This window comes from Scyliorhinus torazame, chromosome 25 (genome assembly GCF_047496885.1).
Source record: "Scyliorhinus torazame isolate Kashiwa2021f chromosome 25, sScyTor2.1, whole genome shotgun sequence".
In the NCBI taxonomy this organism is placed as follows: Eukaryota; Metazoa; Chordata; class Chondrichthyes; order Carcharhiniformes; family Scyliorhinidae; genus Scyliorhinus; species Scyliorhinus torazame.
The window spans coordinates 38793884-38813021 of record NC_092731.1 but is presented as its reverse complement, the minus strand read 5'-3'; the positions used below and the strand labels follow the sequence as shown (position 1 = coordinate 38813021).

General features: G+C 60.8%; 1 protein-coding gene across 2 annotated transcripts in view; it reads left to right on the top strand.

Moving 5' to 3' along the window:
• The first annotated feature begins 14786 nt into the window (after positions 1-14786).
• LOC140402494 (inositol-trisphosphate 3-kinase C-like) overlaps positions 14787-19138 on the top strand; it is a 91977-nt gene continuing 87625 nt past the window's right edge. The window contains exon 1 of one of the 2 annotated variants that reach the window (XM_072490329.1): positions 14787-15248. In XM_072490329.1, coding sequence (XP_072346430.1) covers positions 14907-15248 — 342 coding nt within the window. In that variant the 5' untranslated portion in view covers positions 14787-14906. The remainder of the gene's footprint in view (positions 15249-19138) is intronic. The other variant, XM_072490328.1, reaches the window with a different exon arrangement.

The window sequence follows — 19138 nt, the reverse complement described above, 5'->3', positions numbered from 1 at the left end:
CACGTGAGATTTTGGTGGCTTCCAATAAATGATATGAAAAGTTATCAAAGATGCTAAACAACAAGAACTGCATAGTTGGAGTGGATTTGGGGTATACACGGAAGTACCGGATAGGGGACAAAGAGCTCTGTCCCGCAGATGGATTTGCACGGAAAAGGTTCTTCCAGATGGAACTTATAAGGCAAAGGCCAGGCTTGTGGCAAGGGGATTTGAAGAAAGCTTAGAAGATCAGGATTTAAGGGTAGATTCACCTACAGCAGGAAAGGTTAATTTTAAAGACCTTCTTTTAGCCACAAAGGCATGGGAATGCAAATCTATAGATATGAAATCTGCCTTCTTGCAGGGGCATCAGCTCCAGAGAGACATTTTTCTCCGTCCTCCTAAAGAAGCAGCTAACACAGAAGGGGTACTCTGGAAGTTGAACAAATGTGTTTGTGATTTAAATGTTGCATCTAGAGTCTGGTAGTTTCGGTAAGGTCAGTTTTGTTAAAGAGGCTGTTATCAGTTGAAAGTAGATCCGGTAATGTATTACTATAAAGGGAACCTTTCTGGCATCTTTATGATGCATGTCAAATAATTTTTGTGGGGTGGGACTAGTGATTTTGAAGCTTTTGTAATTTCATAGAATTTACAGGAGGCCATTCGGCCCATCGAGTCTGCACTGGCTCTTTGAAAGAGCACCCTACCCAAGCCCACACCTCCACCCTATCCCCATAACCCGGTAACCCCACCCAACACTGAGGGCAAGTTTAGACACTAAGGGGCAATTTAGCATGGCCAATCCACCTAACCTGCACATCTTTGGACTGTGGGAGGAAACTGCAGCACCCGGAGGAAACCCACGCACACACGGGGAGAACGTGCAGACTCCGCACAGACAGTGACCCAAGCCGGGAATCGAACCTGGGACCCTGGAGCTGTGAAGCAATTCAGGAAAGAATTCAGGGTCAGAAGTCAGGCTTCCGGTGCATTTCAATATATTGGACTGGAAATCGGACAGGCTAGGTTAGGGGCAACTTTACGTCAGCAATCTTATTTGGAAAGCATCAGCCCAATAGCAATTAGTCGTGGCCGGGTTTTCACAAAAAGATGCAAGATTTCAAAGATGGAAAAAGAGCAACTGCAAAGTTTAATTGGGCAACTGAATTGGTTAGGTAGACAGACTAGACCGGACGTGAGTTTTGATGTCTTAGAATTGAGTACAAAAATGAATGATCCCAAAGTGGAAGACATAATGAGAGCAAATAAAGCGTTTGGCCAAGCTAAAAATGCAGGAGTGTGTTTTGAGGTTCCCGGTTTTAGGTGACCTTAGGCACTTGAAATTCATAGTTTATAGTGATGCGTCCTACGCAAGTCAAGCACAGGAGGTTTTATAATTTTCCTCTTGGGGAACAATGGTAAATGATGTCCTCTTGTGTGGGAAACAAAGAAAATAAGGAAAGTGGTCGAAAGCACATTGGCTGCTGAGACGTTAAGCTTTGTAGAGGCGGTGGGTATGGCCTTTTATATATCTCAGATATTGACAGAAATTTAACTTTTGGATATTGTTAATGAAGGGCGCCTGATTCTGTGATTTTTTTTTCTTCCAAAAAAAAAAATTTGATTAAAAAAAAGAAGGGGGAAATTGCATGTGTGTTTTTGAGTTTCTTTAAATTTTGTTTTCATCTCATTATTTTTTTCTCCAAGGAAGGGGAGACTGTTAAGTAATGGGTTAAGAGTTCAGTAATGCATTGAGACATTGCAATTAGTTGTCTCATTTCTGTTAAGTATCCAATGATTGACGCTGATATGTAAAGGGGCTTCAGGTGGCCCTTGTGTCAGGTGGTGTGTTGTAGGTGTTTTGTGCAGAGACCGTGGAAGTGAAATAAATGGTGTTTGGTGAAAAGGAACAGGACTTTTGACTCTTCATACAATGGTAACTAAAACATATAACACCGGGGCACTGTCCGTGTGGAGTTTGCACCTTCTCCCCATGTCTGCGTGGGTTTCGCCCCCACAACCCAAAAGATGTGCAGGTTAGGTGGATTGGCCATGCTAAATTGTCCCTTAATTGGAAAAAAATAATTGGGAACTCTAAATGAAAAAAAAAAGAAATAAAAATGTTTGTACGGTGTTGGAAAACTGCGCAGCACACATCCTATCTCGGCCCAAGGACTAATCTTCACAAATTAAAGCACAAGTGTCTCCCGGTGGCCTCTATAATCTCGGCTGAGCAAGCTCAATGGGTTTATTTTAGAAAACGCCTCAACGGGTGTCCGCTCACTCCAGCTCACTTCATTGCAGAGCGTGATGGGGGACATATTGCCAATCATTTTAAAGGTTGTCTTCTTCTCCCCCACCCTCCCAACCCCATCCTACACATAGCTCCCTCACTGGGAGTCACTCTGAAGCACTTTGACAGAGAGCAGGGGATGGGGGAATGGAGGGTGGGAGGTAGGGAGCAGGGGGTTTGGAGGCCTGGAACTGAGGAGGTCAGAGTTCAGGGCGGAAATGCGGCAGGGAAAGGCCTGAGTCAGTGCAGTGATATTTATCACCTTGTGGGCGACCTCGGTAAAAGCAAATTACTGCGGATGCTGGAATCTCAAACAAAAACTGAAAATGCTGGAAAAAGGCAGCAGGTCTGACGGCCCCTGTGGAGAGGGAGCGGAGCTAATGTTTCGAGCCAGAGCTGGATTAGTTGGTATAAAACTTCAGGAGGCCCGAGAAGGTAAATCCAAAAGAAGTTTAATTGACGACTGTAGTGCACAAAGACTCCCGAGAGACGAATAGAGGTGAAGTCGATGAGGCTTTATTAAGCGTGACTCGTTCCCCGCAGTTCAGCAACAGACTGGATCTGCGGGGAGAATTCCTGGTTCTTATACTCCGCCTTCAGGGCGGAGCTAGAGATCAACAGCCAACCAGGACCCGGGATCTGTCAGCCAATGACATCACGGCTTCACAGTCCCACATGACCCCTAATGCATACTACCACATTCACCCCTTGTTAAAAATGAACCCGGCGGGGTGGTGCTTCGCATGGTGGTAGGGGTTTACAAGGCTGGTCCTGGGAGGAAAACTTTTGCATGTCATTACAGTGCCCTACACTGGGCTATGTACAGGGTTTTTTTGTTTTGCACTATTTACAGTATTCGTAAGAGGGAAAAGGGAAGAAAAAAAAACATTCTCGTTAAAGTCCACAACATTCTAGTGTTACACCGATGCCACGAGTCGGGCAGGCGGTCTGGTCGTCCTTGTCGATCGCCTCAGCCCCGGTGGTGGTGGTGCTTGTTCCAGTGTTGTCGCCTCCGGGAGCTTTACGGTTTCTGCTTCAGCTTCACTTCTGGTCGGACCTGGGAGGAGGACCGATCCGCCCAGGAAGGGGGCTGTGGCGGGGTGCGCCGGTGGCAGGGAGGGGGTGATTGGTGTCGAGGGGTGTGTGTGTGTTGCCGGCGGGCGCCAGATCTCGCAGGGAGACCGTGTCCTGTCGGCCGTCGGGGTACTCCACGTAGGCGTACTGCGGGTTCGCGTGGAGGAGGTGAACCCTCTCGACCAACGGGTCCGACTTGTGCGCCCGCACATGTTTCCGGAGCAAGATGGATCCTGGGGCCGCCAGCCAGGTCGGCAGCGACGTTCCAGAGGAGGACTTCCTGGGGAAGACAAGGAGGCACTCATGAGGCGTTTGGTTAGTGGTGGTACACAGTAGCGACCGGATGGAGTGGAGGGCGTCCGGGAGGACCTCCTGCCACCGTGAAACTGGGAGATCCCTGGACCGTAGGGCCAGTAGGACGGTCTTCCAGACCGTGCCGTTCTCCCTCTCTACTTGCCCGTTCCCCCGGGGGTTGTAGCTGGTCGTCCTGCTCGAGGCTATACCCTTGCTGAGCAGGAACTGGCGCAGCTCGTCACTCATGAAGGAGGACCCCCTGTCGCTATGGACGTATGCGGGGCAACCGAACAGTGTGAATATGGTGTTAAGGGCTTTAATGACTGTGGCCGCTGTCATGTCAGGGCAGGGGATGGCGAAGGGGAAACGGGAGTACTCGTCCACCACGTTCAGGAAGTATGTGTTGCGGTCGGTGGAGGGGAGGGGCCCTTTGAAATCCAGACTGAGGCGTTCAAAGGGACGGGAAGCCTTGATCAGGTGCGCACTATCCGGCCTGAAAAAATGCGGTTTGCACTCTGCGCAGATGTGGCAGTTCCTTGTGACTGTACGGACCTCCTCCACGGAGTAGGGAAGGTTGCGGGACTTTATAAAATGATAGAACCGAGTGACCCCCGGGTGGCAGAGGTCCTCGTGGAGGGTGTGGAGACGGTTAATTTGTGCGTTGGCACATGTGCCGCGGGATAGGGCATCGGACGGCTCGTTCAGCTTTCCGGGACGGTACAAGATCTCATAGTTGAAGGTGGAGAGCTCGATCTTCCACCTTAAGATCTTGTCATTTTTAATTTTGGCACGCTGTGCATTATCGAACATGAAAGCTACCGACCGTTGGTCAGTGAGGAGAGTGAATCTCCTGCCGGCCAGGTAATGCCTCCAATGTCGCACAGCTTCCACTATGGCTTGGGCTTCCTTTTCCACTGAGGAGTGGCGGATTTCTGAGGCGTGGAGGGTTCGGGAGAAAAAGGCCACGGGTCTGCCCGCTTGGTTAAGGGTGGCCGCTAGAGCTACATCGGAGGCGTCGCTCTCGACCTGGAAGGGGAGGGACTCGTCGATGGCGCGCATCGTGGCCTTTGCGATATCCGCTTTGATGCGGCTGAAGGCCTGGCAAGCCTCTGTCGACAGAGGGAAGGTCGTGGTCTGTATTAGGGAGTGGGCCTTGTCTGCGTACTGGGGGACCCACTGGGCGTAATATGAAAAGAACCCCAGGCAACGTTTTAGGGCTTTTGAGCAGTGAGGGAGGGGAAATTCCATGAGGGGGCGCATACGTTCGGGGTGGGGGCCTATTATCCCATTGCGCACTACATATCCCAAGATGGCTAGCCGGTTTGTGCTAAAAACGCACTTGTCCTCGTTGTATGTGAGGTTCAAGGCTTTAGCGGTCTGGAGGAATTTTTGGAGATTGGCGTCGTGGTCCTGCTGATCCTGGCCGCAGATGGTTACGTTGTCGAGATACGGGAACGTGGCCTGCAATCCGTGTTGATCAACCATTCGGTCCATCTCCCGTTGGAAGACTGAGACCCCGTTTGTGACGCCAAATGGGACCCTTAGGAAGTGGTATAATCGCCCGTCTGCCTCGAAGGCTGTGTACTTGCGGTCACTTGGGCGGATGGGGAGCTGATGGTAGGCGGACTTGAGGTCCACGGTGGAGAAGACCTTATATTGGGCAATCCGATTGACCATGACGGATATGCGGGGGAGAGGGTACGCATCTAGCTGTGTGTACCTGTTGATGGTCTGGCTATAGTCTATGACCATCCTTTGTTTCTCCCCTGTCTTTACTACTACCACCTGTGCTCTCCAGGGTCTATTGCTGGCCTGGATTATGCCTTCCTTCAGTAGCCGCTGGACTTCGGACCGAATAAATGTCCGGTCCTGGGCGCTGTACCGTCTGCTCCTAGTGGCGACGGGTTTGCAATCCGGGGTGAGGTTTGCAAACAAGGATGGGGGCTCAACCTTGAGGGTGGCGAGGCCGCAGATAGTGAGTGGGGGTATTGGGCCGCCGAATTGGAAAGTTAGGCTCTGCAGATTGCACTGGAAGTCTAATCCAAGTAATGTGGGCACGCAGAGTTGGGGAAGGACGTAGAGCCTGTAGTTTTTAAACTCCCTCCCTTGCACCGTTAGGGTCACTATGCAGAAGCCTTTGATCTGTACGGAGTGGGATCCTGCAGCTAGGGAAATCTTTTGCGCACTGGGACGGATGGTCAAAAAACAGCGTCTTACCGTGTCGGGGTGGATGAAGCTTTCTGTGCTCCCGGAGTCGACCAGGCAAGGTGTCTCGTGTCTGTTGATCAGCACCGTTGTTGTCGTCGTCTGAAGCGTCCGGGGCCGTGCTTGGTCCAGCGTCATTGAGGCCAGACGTGGTCGTAGTGCTTCAGCGTCTTCCTCGAACCCCGTGGAGCCGTCGATGCTGGGGTCCATTGTTGCCGTCCAAGATGGCGGCAGGGGTGAACAAAATGGCCGCCCCCATGCGTCGCGCAGGGCTGGGGGGTCCCAAGATGGCGGCGCCCCTCCTCCCCTCGTGGTGGCCGGGACCCAAAATGGCGGCGCCTGCGGGTCGCACATGGGGCGCTGGGGAGCGTTTGGAACGCGCAGGACTCCTTCTTCTCCGGGGACAGCGGCGACCTCCCGGGACCGGCACACAGCCGCGAAATGGCCCTTTCTCCCGCAGCTCTTGCAGCTCTTGCAAATCCCTGCGCGGGCCGGGCAGCGCTGCCGGGGGTGTTTCGCCTGGCCGCAGATGGATGTCTCTATCTCTCTCTCTCTCTATCCATCTCTCTCACTCTGTCTATTCTCTCCTGGACACCATCACACCTCCCGAAACGTCTAAAACTCTCTAACTTCTCTCAGTCCCCTGGCTGGGAGTGAGATGTGGGTGGGGGGAGCTCTGTTATCCCAACTCCCTGCTCGTGTCGTACCTCGGGGGCCGGTTTAGCTCAGTCGGCTGGACAGCTGGTCTGTGATGCGGAGCGAGGCCAGCAGCGCGGGTTCAATTCCTGCACTGGCTGAGGTTATTCATGAAGACCCCGCCTTCTCAACCTTGCCCCTCACCTGAGGTGTGGTGACCCTCGGGTTAAATCACCACCAGTCAGCTCTCCCCCCTCACAGGGGAAAGCGGCCTAATGTCATCTGGGACTTTGGGGACTTTACTTAGCGAACTCGTCCATCATGCTTGTTGACCTCCTGTTCTGGCATTGCCTCAGTTTTAAAATTCTAATTCTCATTTTCAAATCTCTCCACGGCCTCAACCCTCTCTCCACCTCGGAGGTCTCCTCCAGCCCTCCAAACAGCCTGGACGTCAGCGCTCCACCCAATCTGGCACCTTGCCACTGGTAACAGTTGCCCCAGCGGCCACTCCTCCAGCTGCCTCGCCCCGAGCTCTGGAATTCCCTCTCCGTCTCTCTATCTCTATCCCGTCGTTTAAAATGCCCCTGAAATCCCACCTCGTGGTCCAAGCTTCGGATTACCGGTCCTGATATCCCCTTACGTGGCTCAGTCTCAAATTTTGTCCAGTAACATTAAAGGCTTGAAATAAACGTAAGTTGTTGCAGTGCAACTCTTCCTCCCTCTCTCCTCTTTCCTTATCATTGGCGGTGTAGCCCAGCAAGGGAGGACGGAGGGAGGATGGGAGAGCAGTTGTAGAGGAGGAAGCTGTCATTGCGCACTAGGAGGCAGCTGTTGTTCCCTTTTTCCTTGATGCGTACATCCTCTGCACACATCATCTCAGTAAGGTCCCCGTGAGCCCTGTGTTCCTGTACATTGCTGCCGGCCGTGGCTCAGAGACCTCTTATCTCCGAGCCGGTGCCGCTTGTTCAGGTCCCTCTCTGGAGACTCGAGCACAGAACTAGGCTGACACTCCCAGGCCGAGTGTCATTAAAATGAGAAAACTGAGAAAATTAACTGTGTTAATTTTATATTAATTATGTTTAATCATTGGCAGACGAATGGGGTTTCACTTGGGCACATATGAGGAGAAACTTATTAAATCTGTGGTGTGGTGGATAGGAGGTGTATGCTTGCAATGTTAAACTCAGGGAATAATTATTTTTTTCGAATGAAAGGGGCAATTTAGCGTGGCCAATCCACCTACCCGGCACATCTTTGGGTTGTGGGGGCGAAACCCATGCAGACACGGGGAGAATGTGCAAACTCCACACGGACAGTGACCCAGAGCCGGGATCGAACCCGGGTCCTCGGCGCCGTGAGGCAGCGGTGCTAACCACTGTGCCGCCCTAATTGATTTTCATTTTATGAAACCTCTGGAGACCCCGAGAAGGTAAATCCAAACGGCAATTTATTACAGCGAAAAGGTTCGAACTGGGACAACTGATCCCGACGGTCCCAATCAGGGCCGACTTTTATGAGATTGGGAAATGTCAAACTGAGACGGGTCTGGAGCCGTTGACACATCAGTAGCTCCGCCAGCGCTACCCCGGTCGTAGCACTTGGCCTAGTCTGATAATTCATAGAATTTACAGTGCAGAAGGAGGCCACCCGGCCCATCGAGTCCGCACCGGCTCCCGGAAAGAGCACCCTACCCAAGGTCCATACCTCCACCCTATCCCCACAACCCAGCAACCCCACCCAACACTAAGGCCAATTTTGGACACTAAGGGCAATTTATCATGGCCAATCCACCTAACCTGCACATCTTTGGACTGTGGGAGGAAACCGGAGCACCCGGAAGAAACCCACGCACACACGGGGAGGATGTGCAGACTCCGCACCGACAGTGACCCAAGCCGGAATCGAACCTGGGACCCTGGAGCTGTGAAGCAATAGTGCTATCCACAAGGCTATTGTGCTGCCCGTGCTTGAATAAGAAATATGCTTGTTTCAAATTTCTTAAAGGTTTGCACTGCCCGCTCAGCCAGACCGTTTGAACAAGGGTGATATGGGGCGGTTTGAATATGCTTCACCCCATTCGTCCGCATAAACCCCAGAAATTCCTCACTTGCAAAGGGGGTGCTGTTATCGGTGACAAGCACCTCTGGGATGCCGTGAATGCTGAATGATTGGCGTAGCTTCTCCATGGTGATCCGCAAAGTGGTGCAAAGCATCCGCTTTGCATCCATCCACTTTGAGTGGGCATCGATCAACAGCAGAAACATTGACCCCGGGAAGGGCCCAGTGAAGTGGACGTGCAAACGCACCCAAGGGCGTCCCGGCCACTCCCCAAGGGTGGAGCGAATTTGACGCTCTTGGCACTGCTGAACCATCCGCTCAATGTCACCGTCGTGCCTTGGCCTCCACACACAGCGCCTGGCGAGCATTTTCATTTTGGAAATCGCCCCGCAAGTCCTGCAGAATGGTTTTCCGGCCTGGCCTCGGGGGCTCCCCACAGGAGGATCCCGTCCTCTATGCTGACCTCCTCTTTGTTTTGTTGCGAAGGCTCGCAATTCCTCCGGGAGCGTCCCTTGTAGTCCCCAATGTTGGATGGCATGCCGCAGTTTTGTCCATATCGCGTCCCCTCGGATCCCCGTGTGGATTTGTGTGGCCGCAGCGGGTAATGTGTCCGTGAAATGTAGCGCCAACATAACTTTGTCTGCTACTGGTGGAGATGGCGGGGGCGCACTGGCAGCGGGAGCCAGCTGAGGGCATCCCTGTGCGCAATCTGTGTGCCTCGATGGTACTCAAATGTATACACGTCTGCTGCCAACAGCAATGCCATCGCTGGATCCTGGCTGGAGCTATTGGCGGTACCATTTTATCCTGTTTGAAAAGGCAGAGTAAGGGCTTGTGGTTCATGATGATCGACAAATGACGTCCATGGACATATTGATGGAGCTTTGTGACGGCCAGTCCTTCCTTTCCAATTTTCACGTGGCGCCGCTCTGCACCAGCCAGGGTTCTCGATGCGCAGGCTATCGGCCACTCTGTCCGTCGTCTCACCGATGGGATAACACTGCCCCAATGCCATAAGGCCATCACATGTGAGCATAAGTGCCGGTTCTTAATGTGTCAGCAGTCTGAGGATAGGAGTTGGTGCTTCACTCTGGCAAATACTTCTACTCGTAGCACCCTCCATGTCCATCTTTGATGCTTCTTTAGGAGGGCGTGTGCAGAGGCTCCAGTATGGTAGCCAGATTTGGGATAGATTTTCTGTGCTAACTAGCAAGCCCTGGGAACGACATTAGGTCCTGTCGTGTTCTCGGGTGTCAGACCCTCTTGGTGGCTCGGACATTCTCCTCCCCCTGTGCAACCCGTCTTTGTCGACCCGGTATCCCAGGTCCATAACTTCTCTTGCCGGAAAGACGCACTCGCCCCTCCTCAGGCAGACACCTATTTCTGAAAATCGATGAAGGGCTGCTTCCTGATTATCCAGGTGTCCCTACTCAGTGGCTCCTGTTAAGAGTACATCATCCAGGTAGACAGCCACCCTGGGGAGCCTTAAAGAATACCAATACCCGCTGGAAGATCGCGCCTGCGGATGACACCCCAAATGGGAGCTGGGTGGACTTGTACAATTCCCTGTGGGTGTTAATGGTGACATCTTTTCAGGACGGAGTGTCTAACTCCAGCTGGAGATACATGTGGCTCATATTATCCAGCTTCACGAATGAGTAGTCCCCAGGTAACTTCCAAGCAGGAGGCCTTTTTGACTGTCATTTTATAGTCGCCACTTAAGTGGACGGACTTGTCTGGCTTCAGCACTTGCACTGCCCTCTCTGCGAATTGGACTGGATGAATAATCTCCAAGTTCTCCAGGTGGCTCAGCTCATCGTCCACCTTTGACAGTAGGCCTATTTGGGTTGGGCTTCTGGGTCAGTGCAAACTTTGGTTGTGACTCCCTTTATCTTCCCAAGGCCTTCTTGAAAGACTTCTGGGTGTTTCCCCAGGACCTTTTGCCTTGTTATTCATGCCGCACTCTTGGCGATCTCTGAACGTCGCTGTTGTAACCCCCCCTGTTCAAGAAGGGAACAAGGAAAAAGATGGAAAATTATAGGCCAATTAGCCTAACCTCGGTTGTTGGCAAGATTCTAGAATCCATTGTTAAGGATGAGATTTCTAAATTCTTGGAAGTGCAGGGTCGGATTAGGACAAGTCAGCATGGATTTAGTAAGGGGAGGTCGTGCCTGACAAACCTGTTAGCGTTCTTTGAAGAGATAACAAATAGGTTAGACCAGGGAGAGCCAATGGATGTTAACTATCTTGACTTCCAAAAGGCCTTTGATAAGGTGCCTCACGGGAGACTGCTGAGTAAAATAAGGGCCCATGGTATTCGAGGCAAGGTACTAACATGGGTTGACGATTGGCTGTCAGGCAGAAGGCAGAGAGTTGGGATAAAAGGTTCTTTTTCGGAATGGCAACCGGTGACGAGTGGTGTCCCGCAGGGTTCAGTGTTGGGGCCACAGCTGTTCTCTTTATATATTAACAATCTAGATGACGGGACTGGGGGCATTCTGGCTAAGTTTGCCGATGATACAAAGATAGGTGGAGGGGCAGGTAGCATGGAGGAGGTGGGGTGGCTGCAGAAAGATTTAGACAGTTTAGGAGAGTGGTCCAAGAAATGGCTGATGAAATTCAACGTGGGCAAGTGCGAGGTCTTGCACTTTGGAAAAAAGAATAGAGGCATGGACTATTTTCTAAACGGTGACAAAATTCATAATGCTGAAGTGCAAAGGGACTTGGGAGTCCTAGTCCAGGATTCTCTAAAGGTAAACTTGCAGGTCGAGTCCGTAATTAAGAAAGCAAATGCAATGTTGTCATTCATCTCAAGAGGCTTGGAATATAAAAGCAGGGATGTACTTCTGAAGCTTTATAAGGCATTAGTTAGGCCCCATTTAGAATACTGTGAGCAATTTTGGGCCCCACACCTCAGGAAGGACATACTGGCACTGGAGCGGGTCCAGCGGAGATTCACACGGATGATCCCAGGAATGGTAGGCCTAACATACGATGAACGTCTGAGGATCCTGGGATTATATTCATTGGAGTTTAGGAGGTTGAGGAGAGATCTGATAGAAACTTACAAGATAATGAATGGCTTAGATAGGGTGGATGTAGGGAAGTTGTTTCCATTAGCAGGGGAGACTAGGACCCGGGGGCACAGCCTTAGAATAAAAGGGAGTCACTTTAGAACAGAGATGAGGAGAAATTTCTTCAGCCAGAGAGTGGTGGGTCTGTGGAATTCATTGCCACCGAGGGCGGTGGAGGCCGGGACGTTGAGTGTCTTTCAGACAGAAGTTGATAAATTCTTGATTTCTCGAGGAATTAAGGGCTATGGAGAGAGAGCGGGTAAATGGAGTTGAAATCAGCCATGATTGAATGGCGGAGTGGACTCGATGGGCAGAATGGCCTTACTTCCGCTCCTATGTCTTATGGTCTTATGGTCTCAGGGAGGGATGGGCCGTCGTCACAATGCTCAGCCGGCTTGCGAAGGCGCGTCAGAGATTCCGTGACCGATTTCGCCAGTGATCGCCTGACTGCGCTGAACCGGTACACTGTACGATCACTGATGGTTACAGGTCGTAATGATTTGCTACAGGTTCCACTGGTTCTCCAAAGGTTTTTCAGTCTGGGGCTGCCGGGTATGTGAGGCTTTTTATTACACCGAATGCCGGGGGGTCAGGAGTATTACCTTTTGTCGGTCATTTCCTTTAAAAAAAATAAAATTTAGAGTACCCAATTCATTTTATCCAATTAAGGGGCAATTTAGCGCGGCCAATCCACCTACCCTCCACATTTTTGGGTTGTGGGGGCGAAACCCACGCAGACACGGGGAGAATATGCAAACTGCACACGGACAGTGAACCAGAGCCAGGATCGAACCTGGGACCTCAGCGCCGAGAGGCAGCAGGGCTTACCCACCGTGCCACCCTTTGTCGGTCTTTTCCATCAATAACATTCACCTGGAAGGAATACTATCTCCGTCCAGTATACTGAGCCCTGCGTCCAGGGCATTTTGAAAATCTCGCCGCCCTTGCTCTCGTGTTTGGGAATTCAGGTGCGGTCCGCACGCCCAGAGTCGCAGCCGGACTTTGCCCCGTTGCCTTATGGAAGCTCAGGAGACCCCAGAAGGTGAATCCCACCACAATGCGGTGTCCAGCACAACGGCCCAAACCAGGATGACTGATCCTGCCGGTCCCGGTGCGGGCCGGTCCCGGTGCGGGCCGGTCGGTCCCGGTGCGGGTCGGTCCCGGTGCGGGCCGGTCGGTCCCGGTGCGGGTCGGTCCCGGTGCGGGCCGGTCGGTCCCGGTGCGGGTCGGTCCCGGTGCGGGCCGGTCCTGTCGGTCCCGGTGCGGGCCGGTCGGTCCTGGTGCGGGTCGGTCCCGGTGCGGGCCGGTCGGTCCCGGTGCGGGCCGGTCGGTCCCGGTGCGGGCCGGTCGGTCCCGGTGCGGGCCGGTCCCGGTCCTGTTGGTCCCGGTGCGGGCCGGTCGGTCCCGGTGCGGGCCGGTCGGTCCCGGTGCGGGCCGGTCGGTCCCGGTGCGGGCCGGTCGGTCCCGGTGCGGGCCGGTCGGTCCCGGTGCGGGCCGGTCGGTCCCGGTGCGGGCCGGTCGGTCCCGGTCCCGGTCCTGTTGGTCCCGGTGTGGGCCGGTCGGTCCCGGTGCGGGCCGGTCGGTCCCGGTGCGGGTCGGTCGGTCCCGGTGCGGGCCGGTCGGTCCCGGTGCGGGCCGGTCGGTCTCGGTGCGGGCCGGTCGGTCCCGGTGCGGGCCGGTCGGTCCCGGTGCGGGCCGGTCGGTCCCGGTGCGGGCCGGTCGGTCCCAGTCCCGGTCCTGTTGGTCCCGGTGTGGGCCGGTCGGTCCCGGTGTGGGCCGGTCGGTCCCGGTGCGGGCCGGTCGGTCCCGGTGCGGGCCGGTCGGTCCCGGTGCGGGCCGGTCGGTCCCGGTGCAGGCCGGTCGGTCCCGGTGCGGGCCGGTCCCGGTCCTGTTGGTCCCGGTGTGGGCCGGTCGGTCCCGGTGCGGGCCGGTCGGTCCTGGTGCGGGCCGGTCGGTCCCGGTGCGGGCCGGTCCCGGTCCTGTTGGTCCCGGTGTGGGCCGGTCGGTCCCGGTGCGGGCCGGTCGGTCCCGGTGCGGGCCGGTCCCGGTCCTGTTGGTCCCGGTGTGGGCCGGTCGGTCCCGGTGCGGGCCGGTCCCGGTCCTGTTGGTCCCGGTGTGGGCCGGTCGGTCCCGGTGCGGGCCGGTCGGTCCTGGTGCGGGCCGGTCGGTCCCGGTGCGGGCCGGTCCCGGTCCTGTTGGTCCCGGTGTGGGCCGGTCGGTCCCGGTGCGGGCCGGCCTCTCTGAGGTGATTTGCCCCAGCTCCATTAGCAGGGGGGGGGGGGGCTGGTTATCCCCGGGCCCCACCGGGACGGCCCAATGGATCGGGCAGGATTATTACACCCCGGCCCACCCCACCTGGGCCCAGCCCTTTGACACGCTGCCCACCTCTGTTCTGCCACTAACACACTCTGACCTTTCATTACCCCGCTCCCAGCTCAGCCATGACCCCGACAGGGTTCGGGGCGGGGCACGGGTTGATTGACAGCCTTGGGGCGGGTCTCGGGGGTGAAGAACAGCTTGGGGGCGGGGCTCTGGGTGATTGACAGTCACGAGTCGAGTCTCGGGGAAGGGTACGGGGTGATTGACAGACTGGGGGCGGGGTTAGAGGCGGGACCCGGGGTGATTGACAGCTTGGTGGCGGGGCTCGGGATGATTGACAGTCGGGGGCGGGCCTCTGGGTGATTGACAGTGGAGGGCGGGGCTCGGGGAGACGAAAAGCGGGAGGGACGGGGCTCGGTTTGATTGACGGTCCGGGGGCGGGGCTCAGGGTGATTGACAGCCGGGGGCGGGGCTCGGGGTAGTTGACAGTCGGGGGCGGGGCTCGGGCTAGTTGACAGTCGGGGGGCGGGGTTCGGGTGATTGACAGTCGGGGGCGGGGCTCGAGCCGGGGCGATTGACAGTCGGGGGCGGGGCTCGGGCTAGTTGTCAGTCGGGGGCGGGGCTCGGGTGATTGACAGTCGGGGGCGGGGCTCGGGCCGGGGCGATTGACAGTCGGGGGGCGGGCCTCTGGGTGATTGACAGTGGAGGGCGGGGCTCGGGTGATTGACAGTCGGGGGCGGGGCTCACGCTCGTTGACAGTCGGGAGGCGGGGCTCGGGTGATTGACAGCCGGGGGCGGGGCTCGGGTCGGGGCTCGGGTTTGGGGTGATTGACAGCCGGGGGCGGGGCTCGGGCCGGGGCTCGGGTTCGGGGTGATTGACAGCCGGGCGGCCGGGCCCAGGCCGGAGCTGAGGCCGGGGTCTCCGCCTGAGGAGCCGCTCTGCTCGGGGCTGTGATGCGGCGGCTGGGAGTGTGATGAAGAGCCCGGAGAGCGCGCAGGGCCCGGCAGCGGGCTGGGCCGAGTGCCAGGCCCCGGGCCCCCGCAGGCCCATCCCGCAGCTGATTGTGACCCAGGCCGAGGCGCTGCTGCCGGGCCCCGGGCGCGGGGCCGAGGAGGCGCCCGATGAGGAGTCGCGCTCCTCGGACAGCGGCTGCGGCGGCTCCCCGGCCCCGTCTCTGCTGCTCCGCAAACTGTCCGGATCGTCCGTGTCCTCGGCCGGACTCTCCTCCTCCTTCGAGGAGTCCGAGGATGATTTCAGCCCCGCCAGCGACGCCGAGATCCCGCAGCGGCAGCTGGGCCCGGAGGACAGCCCGGGGGTGAGTGACCGGCCGGGGGGGGGGGGGGGGTGAGTGACCGGCCCGGGGGGGGGGGGGGGGGGGGTGAGTGACCGGCCCGGGGGGGGGGGGGGGGGTGAGTGACCGGCCCGGGGGGGGGGGGGGGAGTGACCGGCCCGGGGGGGGGGGGGGAGTGACCGGCCCGGGGGGGGGAGTGAGTGACCGGCCCGGGGGGGGGGGGGGGGTGAGTGACCGGGCGGGGGGGGGGAGTGAGTGACCGGCCCGGGGGGGGGGGGGGGGAGTGAGTGACCGGCCCGGGGGGGGGGGGGGGGGAGTGAGTGACCGGCCCGGGGGGGGGGGGGGAGTGAGTGACCGGCCCGGGGGGGGGGGGGGGGAGTGACCGGCCCGGGGGGGGGGGGGGGTGAGTGACCGGCCCGGGGGGGGGGGGGGGGTGAGTGACCGGCCCGGGGGGGGGGGGGGGGGTGAGTGACCGGCCCGGGGGGGGGGGGGGGGGTGAGTGACCGGCCCGGGGGGGGGGGGGGGGTGAGTGACCGGCCCGGGGGGGGGAGTGACCCGAGCCCCGGGGGGGGGGGGGGGGTGAGTGACCGGCCCGGGGGGGGGGGTGGTGAGTGACCGGCCCGGGGGGGGGGGGGTGAGTGACCGGCCCGGGGGGGGGGGGGTGAGTGACCGGCCCGGGGGGGGGGGGGGGAGTGAGTGACCGGCCCGGGGGGGTGGGGGGGGGGTGAGTGACCGGCCCGGGGGGGGGGGGGGGTGAGTGACCGGCCCGGGGGGGGGGTGAGTGACCCGAGCCCCGGGGGGGGGGGGGAGGGTGAGTGACCCGAGCCCGGGGGGGGGAGTGACCCGAGCCCGGGGGGGGGGAGTGACCCGAGCCCGGGGGGGGAGTGACCCGAGCCCGGGGGGGGAGTGACCGGCCCGGGGGGGGGGGAGTGACCCGAGCCCCGGGGGGGGGGGGGGGGGTGAGTGACACGAGCCCGGGGGGGGAGTGACCGGCCCGGGGGGGGGGAGTGACCCGAGCCCCGGGGGGGGGGGGGGGGGGTGAGTGACACGAGCCCGGGGGGGGAGTGACCGGCCCGGGGGGTGAGTGACCCGAGCGCGGGGGGGGAGTGACCCGAGCGCGGGGGGGGAGTGACCGGCCCGGGGGGGGGGGGGGTGAGTGACCGGCCCGGGGGGGGGGGGGGGGGTGAGTGACCGGCCCGGGGGGGGGGGGGGGGTGAGTGACCGGCCCGGGGGGGGGGGGGGTGAGTGACCGGCCCGGGGGGGGGGGGGGTGAGTGACCGTCCCGGGGGGGGGGAGTGACCCGAGCCCCGGGGGGGGGGGGGGGGGTGAGTGACCCGAGCCCGGGGGGGAGTGACCGGCCCGGGGGGTGAGTGACCCGAGCGCGGGGGGGGGAGTGACCGGCCCGGGGGGGGAGTGACCGGCCTGGGGGGGGGGGAGTGACCCGAGCGCGGGGGGGGGAGTGACCGGCCCGGGGGGGGAGTGACCGGCCCGGGGGGGGGAGTGACCGGCCCGGGGGGGGAGTGACCGGCCCGGGGGGGGAGTGACCGGCCTGGGGGGGGGGGGGGAGTGACCGGCCTGGGGGGGGGGGAGTGACCCGAGCGCGGGGGGGGAGTGACCGGCCCGGGGGGGGAGTGACCGGCCTGGGGGGGGGGAGTGACCCGAGCGCGGGGGGGGAGTGACCCAAGCGCGGGGGGGGGGGAGTGACCGGCCCGGGGGGGGGAGTGACCCGAGCGCGGGGGGGGGGAGTGACCCGAGCGCGGGGGGGGGGAGTGACCCGAGCGCGGGGGGAGAGTGACCCGAGTGCAGGGGGGGAGTGACCCGAGCGCGGGGGGGGGAGTGACCGGCCCGGGGGGGGAGTGACCGGCCCGGGGGGGAGTGACCCGAGCGCGGGGGGGGGAGTGACCCGAGCGCGAGGGGGGAGTGACCGGCCCGGGGGGGGAGTGACCCGAGCGCGGGGGGGGGAGTGACCGGCCCGGGGGGGGAGTGACCCGAGCGCGGGGGGGGGGAGTGACCCGAGCGCGGGGGGGGGAGTGACCGGCCCGGGGGGGGGAGTGACCGGCCCGGGGGGGGGGGGGAGTGACCCGAGCGCGGGGGGGGTGTGACCCGAGCGCGGGGGGGGGGAGTGACCGGCCCGGGGGGGGGGGAGTGACCCGAGCGCGGGGGGGGGGAGTGACCCGAGCGCGGGGGGGGGAGTGACCCGAGCGCGGGGGGGGAGTGACCGGCCCTGGGGGTGAGTGACCCGAGCGCGGGGGGGGGAGTGACCCGAGCGCGGGGGGGGGAGTCACCCGAGCGCGGGGGGGGGAGTGACCGGCCCGGGGGGGGGGGGAGTGACCCGAGCGCGGGGGGGGGGAGTGACCCGAGCGCGGGGGGGGAGTGACCCGAGCGCGGGGGGGGAGTGACCGGCCCTGGGGGTGAGTGACCCGAGCGCGGGGGGGGAGTGACCCGAGCGCGGGGGGGGAGTCACCCGAGCGCGGGGGGGGGGAGTCATCGGCCCGGGGGGGGGGGAGTGACCGGCCCGGGGGGGGGAGTGACCCGAGCGCGGGGGGGAGTGACCGGCCCGGGGGGGGGAGTGACCCGAGCGCGGGGGGGGGGAGTGACCCGAGCGCGGGGGGGGAGTGACCGGCCCGGGGGGGGGAGTGACCGGCCTGGGGGGGGGGAGTGACCCGAGCGCGGGGGGGGGAGTGACCGGCCCGGGGGGGGGGAGTGACCCAAGCGCGGGGGGGGGAGTGACCGGCCCGGGGGGGGGAGTGACCCGAGCGCGGGGGGGAGGAGTGACCCGAGCGCGGGGGGGGGAGTGACCCGAGCGCGGGGGGGGAGTGACCCGAGCGCGGGGGGGGAGTGACCCGAGCGCAGGGGGGGAGTGACCCGAGCGCGGGGGGGGAGTGACCGGCCCGGGGGGGGAGTGACCCGAGCGCGGGGGGGGAGTGACCGGCCCGGGGGGAGTGACCCGAGCGCGGGGGGGGAGTGACCAGAGCGCGAGGGGGGAGTGACCGGCCCGGGGGGGAGTGACCCGAGCGCGGGGGGGGAGTGACCGGCCCGGGGGGGAGTGACCCGAGCGCGGGGGGGAGTGACCGGCCCGGGGGGGAGTGACCGGCCCGGGGGGGGGGGGGGGGGGGGAGTGACCCGAGCGCGGGGGGGAGTGACCGGCCCGGGGGCAGGGAGTGACCATCCCGGGGACAGGGAGTGAGCGATCCCGGGGGGGGACAGACAGGGACCTGGGGGGACAGACAGGGACTTGGGGGGACAGACCGGGACCTGGGGGGACAGACCGGGACCTGGGGGGACAGACCGGGACCTGGGGGGACAGACCGGGACCTGGGGGGACAGACCGGGACCTGGGGGGACAGACAGAGCCCAGGGGGGACAGACGGGGGCTGGGCTGGGCTGGGTGGATTGGCTGCGTGCAGAGTGCGCATTGCTGGGCTGGGCTGGTGGTTGGGTGTGTGCGGAGTGCGCATTGCTGGGCTGGGCTGGGTGGGTTGGGTGTGTGCGGAGTGCACGTTGCTGGGCTGGGCTGGGCTGGGCGTGTGCAGAGTGCACGTTGCCGGTTGGGTGTGTGCAGAGTGCACGTTGCCGGGCTGGGCGTGTTGGGTGTGTGCAGAGTGCACGTTGCTGGGCTGGGCTGGGCGGGTTGGGTGTGTGCAGATTGCACTTCGTTGCCGGGCTGGGCGGGTTGGGTGTGTGCAGAGTGCACGTTGCCGGGTTGGGTGTGTGCAGAGTGCACGTTGCCGGGCTGGGCGGGTTGGGGTGTGTGCAGAGTGCACGTTGCCGGGTTGGGTGCGTGCAGAGTGCACGTTGCTGGCTGGGCTGGGCTGGGCGGGTTGGGTGTGTGCAGAGTGCACGTTGCTGGGCTGGGCGGGTTGGGTGCGTGCAGAGTGCACGTTGCCGGGCTGGGCGGGTTGGGTGTGTGCAGA